This window comes from Myotis myotis, unplaced genomic scaffold, assembly GCF_014108235.1.
Source record: "Myotis myotis isolate mMyoMyo1 unplaced genomic scaffold, mMyoMyo1.p scaffold_m19_p_2, whole genome shotgun sequence".
Lineage (NCBI taxonomy): Eukaryota > Metazoa > Chordata > Mammalia > Chiroptera > Vespertilionidae > Myotis > Myotis myotis.
The window spans coordinates 63,082,443-63,095,167 of NW_023416324.1; the positions used below are offsets into that span (position 1 = coordinate 63,082,443).

General features: G+C 36.2%; 1 protein-coding gene and 1 pseudogene across 2 annotated transcripts in view; both read right to left on the bottom strand.

The window, feature by feature from the left end:
- Positions 1–1,629: 1,629 nt before the first annotated feature.
- LOC118677768 lies at positions 1,630–1,761 on the bottom strand (annotated as a pseudogene).
- Positions 1,762–4,505: 2,744 nt separating this feature from the next.
- Positions 4,506–12,725, bottom strand: part of ZNHIT6 (zinc finger HIT-type containing 6) — a 63,383-nt gene continuing 55,163 nt past the window's right edge. Inside the window, exons 9-11 of one of the 2 annotated variants that reach the window (XM_036350257.1) lie at positions 9,875–9,999; positions 8,876–8,974; positions 4,506–5,450 (exon numbers count right to left, since the gene is read on the bottom strand). In XM_036350257.1, coding sequence (XP_036206150.1) covers positions 8,916–8,974; positions 9,875–9,999 — 184 coding nt within the window. In that variant the 3' untranslated portion in view covers positions 4,506–5,450; positions 8,876–8,915. The remainder of the gene's footprint in view (positions 5,451–8,875; positions 8,975–9,874; positions 10,000–12,725) is intronic. The other variant, XM_036350258.1, reaches the window with a different exon arrangement.

Consider the following 12,725-nt stretch of genomic DNA (forward strand, 5'->3'; position numbering starts at 1 on the left):
CTGTGCTGTCCATAGGCAAGGCCCAGCAGCTTTCAGACGGAGTTCCCAGCGAGGCACGCACATGTTCCTCCTACGGCTCAACATAAAGCCAGTGTGACAATCATTAACAGTTGCCTTTGCGTCCTTTTGTCCTTTACACGTGAGCCCCTTCATCATTCATCGATGTAGTCCTGGATAGCTACTCCCCGAGGTCTGCTGCAACTGCTGTGCGCCAAGCTCAACTCGGCGGCGCCTAATTCATAATGGACACTGAAACAGACTTGATACTAATATCCTCAAATCCACTGAAAGAAAATGGCTTCAGCACTAATACCTGGTTTTAAACGAACTGAAGTGATTAGTTCTTATGCCCAAACCAGCGAAGTATGTGACATGAATAAAAGACAGAAACTAAACATGCTCAGAGAAACACAGCCTGCAGCCCAACGTTGAAGAGAAAAGCCTCCAAGAAAAGCAGTTTCACATAGTGTGAAAAAACGGGCCTACCTTTTTGAAAAATAAGCTGATAAAGTAGCTTATTAAAATACTTTTTTTCCATTTTTAAGTGGCAGTAAACTATAGTATTCACTCCAAGTCATCATGAAATAGAGTATGACTTCACGATGGCCGAGTCCACTTCAGGGCTGTCCTCTGAAGCCCACCTTGCCTTGATTTGAGTCCTGGCCCATCTATTTACTTTCCATGTGACCAATCTGTTTGGGACTCAGTTTCCTTGCCCATATAAAGTGGGGACGATAGTACTGTACTTAATTGTAGCATCTGTGAAATCTTTAGTCTCAAACAGCTTTGGCCAGGCCTCAGTCTCGATGGAGTTGTCCTTGTTTGTGCACAAGGAGACTTGGTCGTTGCTTTAGGAGGCATGAATGGACAACTGCAAGCCTTCAAGGTTTCAGTCCATGAATCATTGTCCCAATTGTGAATAGAAACCCTTCTTAACAACAACATCGAAAGTTGCAGAACTTTAATGAAAATCACGGCAACAGTTGTGGAGCACTTCACTGAGAATCGCTGCATCACGAGGTCTCAGTCACAAATGTCAGATTGAAGCGTTAGGAATGCCTTACCTAGTTAATTTCACTTATGTGTTTCCTTTTATATAAGCACAAAATGAAATAAAAATTTGTCTCGATACTACATTACATCAATTCTATATTATTTTTTTAATATTTTAACATCTCAAGTCAGGATGGATATATCACACAATTAAGCCGTGTTCTTGGTGGTATACAAAATGCTATATCTTACAATGGGGGAGTCTTAGATTGTTGAAATAAAATGACAAAAAAGAGCTGTTTACATTTGTATAAACACCCAAAAGTAAATTTTTAAAAAGCATTATATCATAATGCCAGAGAAGTAGCCTGCCTATATTCCTAATACCGTGTTTGTTTGCATTTAAGCTTAGAGTAAGCCCCAAGCAAAACAATAGAAATGTACATAGAACAATTAGTTCTTACTTACATGATTTAATTATATCAACACACACAAATTTAACTCGCTACAATGTAGGCAAACTTAATTTTTGACCATTTTACAGAGCATGTGCTGCATATTCTTTTGTTGACTCAAATGAAATATTAACATATGGTCACGATGGGAGAAACAGCTGAGATGAATGTCTTTAGTAAACAGCAATAAATGTGTCAAACTTTAAAAAAAAAAAGCATTATTATAATTTAATTGGCAGCATTTTTTTTCAATTAGCAATAATCGCGCCTCGGATAAACCTCACTGGCTATGATACTGCCACTGCGCAAAGCTTGGCAGCATTTTTTTTTCTTTCTTAGTGTTACATTAAATGGCACATTTTTAATTAATGACATTTTGGATTCCATGAAACACAGCAGTGCCCACCTCACAGGATCGTGAGGATTCAATGATTCACAGCTATAATGTGCCTAGAGTGGTGCCTAGCTTATGCTAAGTTCTGAGTTTTCAGCTACTAATATTATCCTGAGTCAGGGGCTTTCCTATAGACTGGGAGATAACAATGTACTAGAAAGCCTTAAAAAGTTTTTTTGTTTTCAACCTGGAGAACTTCCCTACTCCTCCCACCTCATCTCAACACCTCGTCTTTATTGAGGGCTTAACTTTATGCCAGAAACTGTGCTTGATGCTGTGATGATGTAAGTATCAACCACAGGTTTGGCCTTCAAGACCAGTAAATACAGAATAATTTTATCAATACTTATATAGACAGGAAGAAAGATAATGCCAGGTACAGACAGGAATTAAGAGAAGAAAAACATCCAAGCTCCATTATTTATCATTTAACAGCTGGACCTAAGAATAAGTTTTAACATCTATGTTCCTTGGTTTTCTCATTTGTAAAATAATTTATAGTAACCCCTATCAATAATGCTGCCCGAAATAAGATGAATCATTTCCGTTGTTCACCTAGCCCTTGTTCACAAATGCATGTGTGCTCAAATTCTTAACTCTTGGTGAAGGTGAAGCCAGGTGAGGAAATGGCAGGCTGTCTCAGGAGAGCCTAGTGCTTGGTATTCTGATCATTTCCCTTTCTTTTGGGGGAACTCCTCTCCTGATCAGCTCAGGGATGAAAGGCGATCCAACCTGGACAAAATCAAAGTTCTTCCCCCACATTCTACACAACTTACTACCATGCTTTGGTTAAGATGAAGTAAGCTTAAATTGTCATCCAACATCCTCACCTTGCTGTCTCCCACCCCAAAAAGAGCATCCCTAAAGAGTCTGCTTAGATGAGAAAACCAATCCAGGAAGAAAAAAACCAGAGGCAAGTGTGGGAGATGATGGAAAGATGGCTTCTTTGGGTGTTTGGATCTAGATAAACTTTCCTGTTTATGAACTAATAAACTGACTGCCCTTCAGGCTGACACTACTTTGAGTTGAGTTCCTAAGGGACAATTGATTAATAATCAAAAGTACACAATATCTACCTGAGAATAAACTCAACACAGTTTAATGCAGTGGTGTATGATTAAATAAAAGCAAACTAGGTATCTTGTATATGTCACTTGTATATGTCAACCAAATTAAACAAAATGTATAAAGGAAATTTTTGGCATTACAGTTATGTGTTTAATGATTTACTCTACATCATGAAGCCTGAGTCCCACCACTTGCTACAGGGAAACAAATTGGCTCAACTACACTTTGTATTCTTAAATATCTTTATATTTAAATTACATAGTTAAATTTAAATTATATTTAAGTTATAGAGTTAAATGATAGTAATTCTCTTTAATTTATATTTATAATGTGAACAGGTGCAAGATTTGTTTACAGTAATTTATGGCTAATAATCCCACATATAATAATTAGCAATTATGAAAGGCCTACCTTCTCTTTGAAATCATTGTTTAAAAAATAACGAAGGCCAGGTGGAGCTTTACTCCTTTTAAAATGTGAGTCATGAACAAAATGCAGGATGTTGCACTTAACATGGGTCAGGGAATTTGTTTATGCATCAGAATTTGTCAAGAATTCAAAATGGAAAGGGACTCTAAAAAAAGACATTGGGTGTTAATACTACAAATTTCTAGAGCCCTCAATTATTCCAATTTCACCCCCTCCAAGCAGTTGACATGGTTATTCACTAAAACACATGTTTATTGTAAATCCTATGGGAATAAAAGTGCATATTACTCACATGAGCTGATAGTTCATTTAAGGGAACTGTGCTAGTTAAATTCTTTCCTAAGGAATAGTCTATAATTGAAAAGTTTAGTACAATTCTATAGAGATGGCAAAGATGCATTATTACATCATGTAGATTTTTTTCCCCTTCTGGGCAGGGGGAAAACACAGTATAAATTCTTTGGTTTTTGTCCAGTTTTCAGTTTAAATTCTAAAAGAGATGAAACTCAACACTTTTCTTGGAAATGAGACTACATCATAACAGATTTCACTGTCAGGAAATTCCTCTCCACCCTGATTTCAGATCACATGTTCATTTATGTACCTCGCCCCACTTTTCCCAATAACAATTCTATTCATCTATTCACACTTTTGATTCAATTCATTCTATTTCTTGCCTGTTTCAAGAAGACAAATTTCCCTTTTAGATTAAATATGAATCCTCTGAAATGCCATTTAGTTGTCTCCCCAACAGTACTGTGAATGACATAATTCTAAAGAAATTTTTTACTGACTGAGGGAGAAGATTCCTGAAGTTACTTTAGGAAGTATATGTATTTTAGATTGCAATAACTTATTTCCTATAAATCCCATTTCCACAATTTTATACCAGCTGGTCTTTGTGGCATTACTGTCTTTGGATTCTCTTCCACAATTTCTACCACAAGTTTTATATATTTGTGTTCTACAAGTTTCTTCTAGGCTCATCTTCTCATTATGTATTTTTTCATATTTCTAATCTTTCCAAATCTCTTTAAATTAATGCCTTTGGTTTCCTTTTGGTCTAAAACTTATTCCAATCATAAACTAAAAATGGATATCACCAATGTCCAATTTTATCTTTGTTTTTCTTAACCATTAAGTACACAGATGCAACACAGATGTAATAATCTTTTACTCTTTTATAGTCATGCTGCAATTTCATAACTGTATGAATTCGAATAAAACTAGGAACATTTAATTTCAATATGTGAGATCATAATGTATACAGAGCTGCCATAAGGTATAAATTAAGCCAGGTATATCATACATACACATATACAATCCAACAACACTAAAGAGTTCCAAGTGTTTTTCCTTCAGTTATAGCTGGATGTTTCAAAACACAGCCTAACACTGGTCATCACAACACCCCTGTGTGGCAATGACAAGAGTGGAGTGAAAATGGATAAAAGGCACAGAATTCATAAGACACAGCTCACTGTGAGAACAAGTGCGGCCACATTTGTGAGCATTGATAGTTCAAACAATGATGTGGAGTTGCTAACTTTCTGACTGAATATAAGAAATAGTAGCTAAATGTATTTATTTAGCCTTTATATAGGACATACTACTGGGTGTTACCAAGTAGAAAAGACCCATTCATTTATCTCAAGAGGGTCAGTTACATATAAATATCAAAGGCAAGAATGGGCAACTGGTGGTTAGCTGGTGTGTCACATGGCCTTTTGACACCTTTGTGGCTGACAAAGGTGATCCTTGGGTTTGGCCTTGTATCAAATCAGAAAATGTTTCAGACTATATAACTGAACATACTAAAAGCCAGGATCTAATTAAAATAAGCATGACAACCAGGTGCAAAAGAGGGGTTAATAGGAATAAGGTCTCGTAAGTCAATTCAAGAGGCTAGAAAACACATCTTTTTTTAAAAAAAAAAAATTTTTTAGATTGTTTACTTTTCAGAAAAACAAAAAATCGCACAAACCCACTGACAATACACCCAATCACCCAACAGTAGTTAATCAATGCATCGTCCTCTGCAACCTCGATATTTCCTTCCTCCAGAAGTGCTCAATTTTCATTGCCAATGTTCTTGGTAGATTCACTTTTCACTGAAAAAAAATAAATAAACATACAGTCACATGTTTATACTGTTTCTATTTAGCCTGTTCTGTTTTTTCCTTTTCTCTTCTCCTTCTGATGCATACCAATAGCACTGTTCACAGGGGTAGACAAACCATGTCATGTCCCAGGCAGCCGGGATATACAATTCTGGCCACAGTAAATAGAGAAATGATGTCTGAAAGTGGCAATTATATTTTGTGAGGTAACATCCTTCCTGACTGTGTGGAAGACTTGAGAATGGTCATTCACAGTGTGGTTAGGATCCCACACTCATACCACCGAATAGATTGCGATTATCACATAGGCTAGCCAAGTGTGGTTGGAATAAACTTTTCCATGATATTTTTTAAACTTAAAATTGAGGGGCAGTATACGTTGAGTGAATGTGGGCTGACAGAAGACTAGCTAATCGCCATGTCCTTCCTTTCACAAGACGACTCAGAGCAGAAATGGAGTTCCTTTAAAGGAGCTGCCTCGACTAGAGCATGCAAGTCTATGATCACTCACTAAACTTGAGGACAGAGACTGCACCTTTCCTCCCTATATCTATCTCCTGGGGTAGCATGTTTGTGGTATCAATATAAATGCAAGTCACTTTTTCAGTTTTGTTTATGAAGACTCAGAATTTTATTTTATTTATTTTTTACTGAACTTATCAGGGTGGCATTGGTTTACAAAACCATACAGGTTTCAAGTGTACAACTCAATAAAACATCCTCTGCACACTGCATCGTGCGCCCATCACCCCAAGCAAGGTCTCATTCCATACACATTACCCAGCCCTTTGCCCACCTCTACCTACCCTCCCACCCCCATCTCCCTCTGGCCATCACCACACTGTTATCTGCGTCTATGTGTCATGTATATGTTTTTTGGTTAATCCCTTCACCTTCTTTCATCCAGTTCCCCAACCCCCGCTTCCTTCTGACAGCTGTCAGTCTGTTCCATGCCTCTGTTTCTAATTTGTTTGTCAGTTTATTTTGTTCATTAGATGATATATATAATCTGGTATTTGTCTTTTCCTGACTGGCTTATTTCACTAAGCATATGGTATTTGTCTTTTTTTTAAAAAAATATTTTATTGATTTTTTACAGAGAGGAAGGGAGAGAGATAGAGAGTTAGAAACATCGATGAGAGAGAAACATCGATCAGCTGCCTCCCGCACATCTCCCACTGGGGATATGCCCGCAACCCAGGTACATGCCCCTGACCGGAATCGAACCTGGGACCTCTCAGTCCGCAGGCCGACGCTCTATCCACTGAGCCAAATCGGTTTCGGCGGTATTTGTCTTTTTCTGACTGGCTTATTTCACTAAGCATTAATATAGGTCATCCATACTGTTGCAAAAGGTAAGAGTTCCTTTCTTTCCTTTTTTCTTTTTTTTTTTTTAACAGGTGAGTACTATTCTATTGTGTAAGTGTACCACAATATTTTTATCCACTCATCTACTGATGGACACTTGGGCAGCTTCCAAATCTTGGCTTTTGTAAATAATGCTACAATGAACATAGGGATGCATATATTCTTTCAAATTTCTTAGGATATATTCACAGAAGTGGGATCACTGGGTCAAAGGTAATTTCCATTTTTAATTTTTTGAGGAAACTCCATACTGTTTTCTACAGTGGCTGCACCAGTCTGCATTCCCACCAGCAGTGCACGAGGGTTCCCTTTTCTCCAGATCCTTGCCAATACTTGTTGTTTGTTGATTTACTGATGATAGCCATTCTGGCAGATGTAAAGTGATTTTAATTTGCATATTTCTGATGATTAGGTTTTTGTTTTTTCTTTCTTCTTTTTTTTTTTTAATCTGCAAAATGAGATCCAGAATGACTACTCTATTAATTTCATTGTATGGTGAAATTAAAAGGAAATAATATATAAAAACACTATAACAATTAAGGTTAAAATAGAGATTATTTTGCTTGAGGTTTATACCTGTTTATCTCCACTGTGTAAATAAGAAAAACAGAGCTCAGAGAGGCAGAGTAAATGCTCAAGGGCCCAAACCTAATAAGAGTTGGTGCTACAATCTTAAACCTGGATCTAACCTCATATTCCAATTGTCAAGTTCTTTGAGGTTTGCCGATAGTACCTAGATTTAAGATTGTACCAGCAACCAAACTGGTGTTTATGAATAAGGCCTTGAAATAGCTTCCATCCAAGATATGCCCTCATCCTTGTGGAATTTTATAAACTCCAGCAGCGTCCTTCAAGTGTCTCCATATTACAAATTGTTGTCTCTTCTGGCTTTCTTTGCACTTAATGCAACCTCTATTTAGCACCTATTGAACTGTAAAGTTTACATTTGTGTTCCTGAGATCTACCCATTAGCTCACGAGGAGAGAGAAGAAGAAGGGATGAAAGGATTCATTGGCCCAACAACAGACTGATGTATGAGCAGCTGCTATGCCAGGTATTTTCACTAATTCAATTAATCAATTTTGGGTTGGATTCCTTCTCAAAGGCAGAGGCATTTTCTAATTTTTAGTTATCTTAGAACAACAGAGAAATATATTGTGCTGGTATTTTTAAATTAATGGGGCTTTGTACTACTTGGCATTGCAATTTTCGAACTTTTTCCCTTTCCTTGCTTACTGAAGTTGCCCAGTTGTTTTCTTTTAATAGAGCGCCATTCTTTTTCCTTAGACTGAAATGAAGCACGCTTTCATCAAGTCATTTGATCTACTAGTTAATTTTGGCAAACAAAGACCTGTGAAGCAAGTAACACTATTCTGATCACTTCATACTGGATTGAAACAAGATGGGTGATTAGCACTCTACTCTCCAATCTAGTGAGTTACCTTAACTGCTAAATCTTTTCAGTCAACTTTTTTCATTCCTTAAAAAGCAAAAAGCAAGCAAACAAAACTTGCCTATTGCTCATCAACATAGGGAACAAAGTAAATTATAGCAATCTACAATAACAAACATTATAACAACCATCAACTGTGAAAACTACTGAATCCAAGCCCAGAAACACATTTCCCCAAAACTAAAAGAGAGACACCTTGTGCTATGAACTCAAGATTAAAAATTCAGGTTTTTGGCTTTGGAGAGAGAATTTCAAGGCTTTCCAAAGAAAATGTCCTATTCTTATATAACCCTTCTGTATTAAGGGACCACCCTGAAGACTATCCAATGGTTTGAGAAGGTACACCCCCGCCCCCCAAAACAAAACAAAACAAAACAGATACCTTGAAGTGTTTACACAAAGAAATGCATGTATGGGAAGGCCTGGCATTGTTTTTTAAAGTATGTGTACTTATGATATGACAACACTGGTATGCTCCTTCAAATCCTGTCGGATCATCCTTAGTTCTTTGCTAGAGCAGTTCTAAACTATCCTCTATACTGAAAGCACAAGTCACTTGTGCTTCCTGTAGATAAGTCAAACATCATACACCTACCAAAAAGGAGCAAATGTTTCTTAAGAAGGTTCCAAGTGCACTACAAAAGTAGCTTTTCTTTTTGCTTCGTTACAGGAAGCCTTACTTCAATGTGCATTCCTAAACAAGGTAAAAGAGGTGCTGTGTGTGCATGTTTATTTACACAGACAATGTTTGCCCTGGCTAGTAACCCACATTACTAAACAACTTTCCCTGAAACCAACATTTAGAGAGAGAGCTATGTGAATTATGTTAAGGAAAAAGCAAGGTTTTATACAACTTTAAAAAAAAAGTGAAACTGGTCACTTAAAAGTAAAATTTCTTATTTAATTTGAGGAAAAAACCCCCCGGCTATTTTCAAACTGTAAAAAATATAAAAAAGAATTAACCTTAAGATTTAGAAATCCATAATTGATTCTTAGAAACTTCAAATTTGCTAATTAAAAATCTAGTTTCAAATTGTGAAACTGATAAAATTTTGGCCACTTGGGAAAATTATTTTTCCCTATTAACTTTCCCAAGAATAAGAGCTATTATATACTGTCCAGAGAAGACATTACAGTAAAGGTTACTTCCTGTTACAGTCAATAATAGCAATAAAACCGAATTACATATTTCAGGTAATATTATCTTAAACAACAGAGTTCAATCCAATCCAAGGACTTTATATTAACCTGGAGTTTGTTACAATGAAACTTGGCCTATACCTATAATTCTTAACTGAAAATGGTATCTAATGGTTTTGAGTTAAGGTAAGTAACACATAGGACTCATGTAAGACAAAGAGCATCCTTTTATAGCCAGGCATTTAAACTGGTTCAGTCATTTTAAAATTGATAGCTTACATTCTCTCAAACCAGACAGGAGCAGCTCATTTGTCACTTACAGTATTAACTGTAGCTATAGAGTAAACGTGTGTAAATCTACTGGGAAAACACATATGTAAGGTAATACAGATGGCCCTATTGCTTGGTCTCACTAGAGTTATTCTGAACATTACAGGAACAAATTGATACTTACCTTCGTGAAGAACGTTCATGTCTTTACTGGATTCTTTCAATACCACATGTAATGTTGGGTACTCAATGATCACTTTGTTCCTCAAATTGTCAAGGAGACTCTTGTGAGGATCCAGTTCATAATATCTTATAATAAAAAAGCAAAACAAGAAAATGCTCTTAATATTAAAAACTACTCATAAATAACATTTATCAGAGTCCCTTACATTAAAAAAATTTTAAAGTGATAACATTAATCCAGTAGCTATTTCCTTATAATATAGTAAATTTAATATTAAAAAAAAGGTAAAAGCTATTATTATGAAGGTTCTAAAGCTAAATCAAAAGCATATCAAATAAACAGACATTAGGAAAGCTCTAGGATAAGTCATTAATTTTTATATCAAGTAAGGAATAAAGACTAACTTTAACATAATATCTACGTTTTATGTATCATAAAATTATCTTGGATAAATGGTATCTAATGACTATCTAAAAATCCTCAAAAAAACTTAGTTTGAGCCTTAAAAGAAAAATAAACACCATTCCATGATAATTTCTAGTAATGTATGTCAGTAAAATAACTGGCTACAAAATACTTTTGTAAAGTGGATTAGAAAACTGTGGTACAGTGGGGCCTTGACTTACGAGTGTCCCGACTAACAAGTTTTTTGAGATACCAGCTTTCTCTCGGCGGATTTTTTGCTTTGAGTTGACAGAGTAATTTGAGTTAACGAGCTCCTTAACGAGCTCGGTCTCGGAACAAATTAAACTCATAAGTCAAGGCCCCACTGTACATCTACATAATGGAATTCTACGCTGCCGTAAAAAAGAAAGAATTCTTACCATTTGCAACAGCATGAATGGAACTAGAGAGCATTATGCTAAGCGAAATAAGCCAGTCAGAGAAAGATAAAATATCACATGATCTCACTCATTTATGGAATATAATGAACAGCATAAACTGATGAACATAAATAGAATCAGAGACATAGAAGCATCGAACAGACTGCACAACCTATGAGGGAAGATGGGGGATGAGGGGGTAAGAGATCAACCAAAGGACTTGTATGCATGCATATGAGCAAAACCAATACACAGACAGTACCGGGGCGGGGGGTGAGGGCTTGTGCTTGGAGGAGGGGGTGGCGGGGGAGAGGTCAATGGGGAAAAAAGGAGACTCATGTAATATTTTAAACAATAAAGAATTTTTTTTATAAAAGAAGTTCATTCCAATGATAGCTTCTAAAAATTTATATTGCCATACAATTAAATACGACCTTCCTTTATTTAAAAAATTTTAAAAAACAGATTTAGGTTCCTGAATGAGGCAAAAACACAAAATTTAAGAAATATGGAGTTTATTAGCCATGGTGTATATATGAAATAGCTGTCAAATGTATCACAGGTTCTTAGATGCTCATATCCTTAAGATATGAAATCATCATGCCATTACTTAAAAAAATGTGAGTTGATTAAAGATGCATTCCCCTAACATGCTCCCTTGCCTGCTTTCTGGAATAGGATCGAAAGGGGTGGAATTTCGGCTGGCTTACTGGGACTTAGTTGCATATAGGAATGTGCTGGCATGTGAATATCGTGTCATGTCAAAGAGGAAAACAATAGAGATCATATCCACCAACAGAGCACAGAAGTTCTCTAACTTTTCTTCTCTGTCTCTACCAATGATAGATGATATTCACATACACAACACACATCCCAAGGGATACCCAGCCCTGACAGCTCTAACTCCACCTTTTCCCCTCCTGCCCAAAAAAGCATAATGGAATACAAGTGATCCAAGTGTGAAGTTATCACTGGGGTACACTTGAGTCTGCTGTAGTTTTGTTTTAAGAGTAAATCCTTCACAAACCTTGCTATTTCTTAATTAGTAAAAAATTATTTACTTCATAGCCTGCAGCTGACTGAGACATGTAGCACACTTACTAAGAACTCCTAGTATAGTGATTTCTTTGTTCTAAGTTTTTCCCATGTCATAGTTATCAAATAAGGGAAAACAAAAGTACTTAAAAAACAGAATGCAAAGGCAAGCCCACTGTAGAAAAACTGATTTCTTTTTAAGAAGTAGGTGACAAGGGAGAGAATAAATGTGAAACCAAAACTTGACTTACGTTTGCCTGACCACAAAGCTCACCCCTGAGATTAAGTTCTTCATTTTAGAATCAGAGTATTTTTTTTTGTTAAAACTCAAAATGCAAAATACTCAGTTTTCCTAAACCAGCCACCCTAGTGCCCATAGGCCACAGAACACATACACTCTTTTCCCTCTGTAATGTATTACAGATGTGCTTATGATACTTTAAAAGTGGTTCCAGCATTCAAGGATTAAATGTTTCACATCTTTTAAACATTATTTCCCTTTGAAATATGTAGCATTTTTAAAAAAGTTAGCAGTAATTATACAAAAGAAAATGAGATTGAATTAGACATCAAAGCATAACATGAACTTATAAAATAAAATATAAAATGGATATAACTACATTTTTCTTAAGAGAAAATAAGACTTGAATTCTCAAGTAGAAACTCTTCTAACAATATCCTATAAACACTTGTAGTAACTTATCTTCTGGGGCCACAACATTTAGTAACAAAGAAACAGAATTTCCGGAGGATGAGGCCCAGAAATCAGCATTTTAAAAAGATTCCCAGGTGATTCTAATGTGCAGCCAAGGTTGAGAACAACTGCCTTATACTGTCAAATAAAAAAATGACAGTATGGTGATTACCAGAGAGAAAAGGGGGTGGGGAGAGGTAGAAAAGCGTAAAGGGGGAAAAACGGTGATAGAAGGAAATGTGACTTTGGGTGGTGAACACACAATAAAGTATGATGTATTGTAGAATTGTATCCCTGA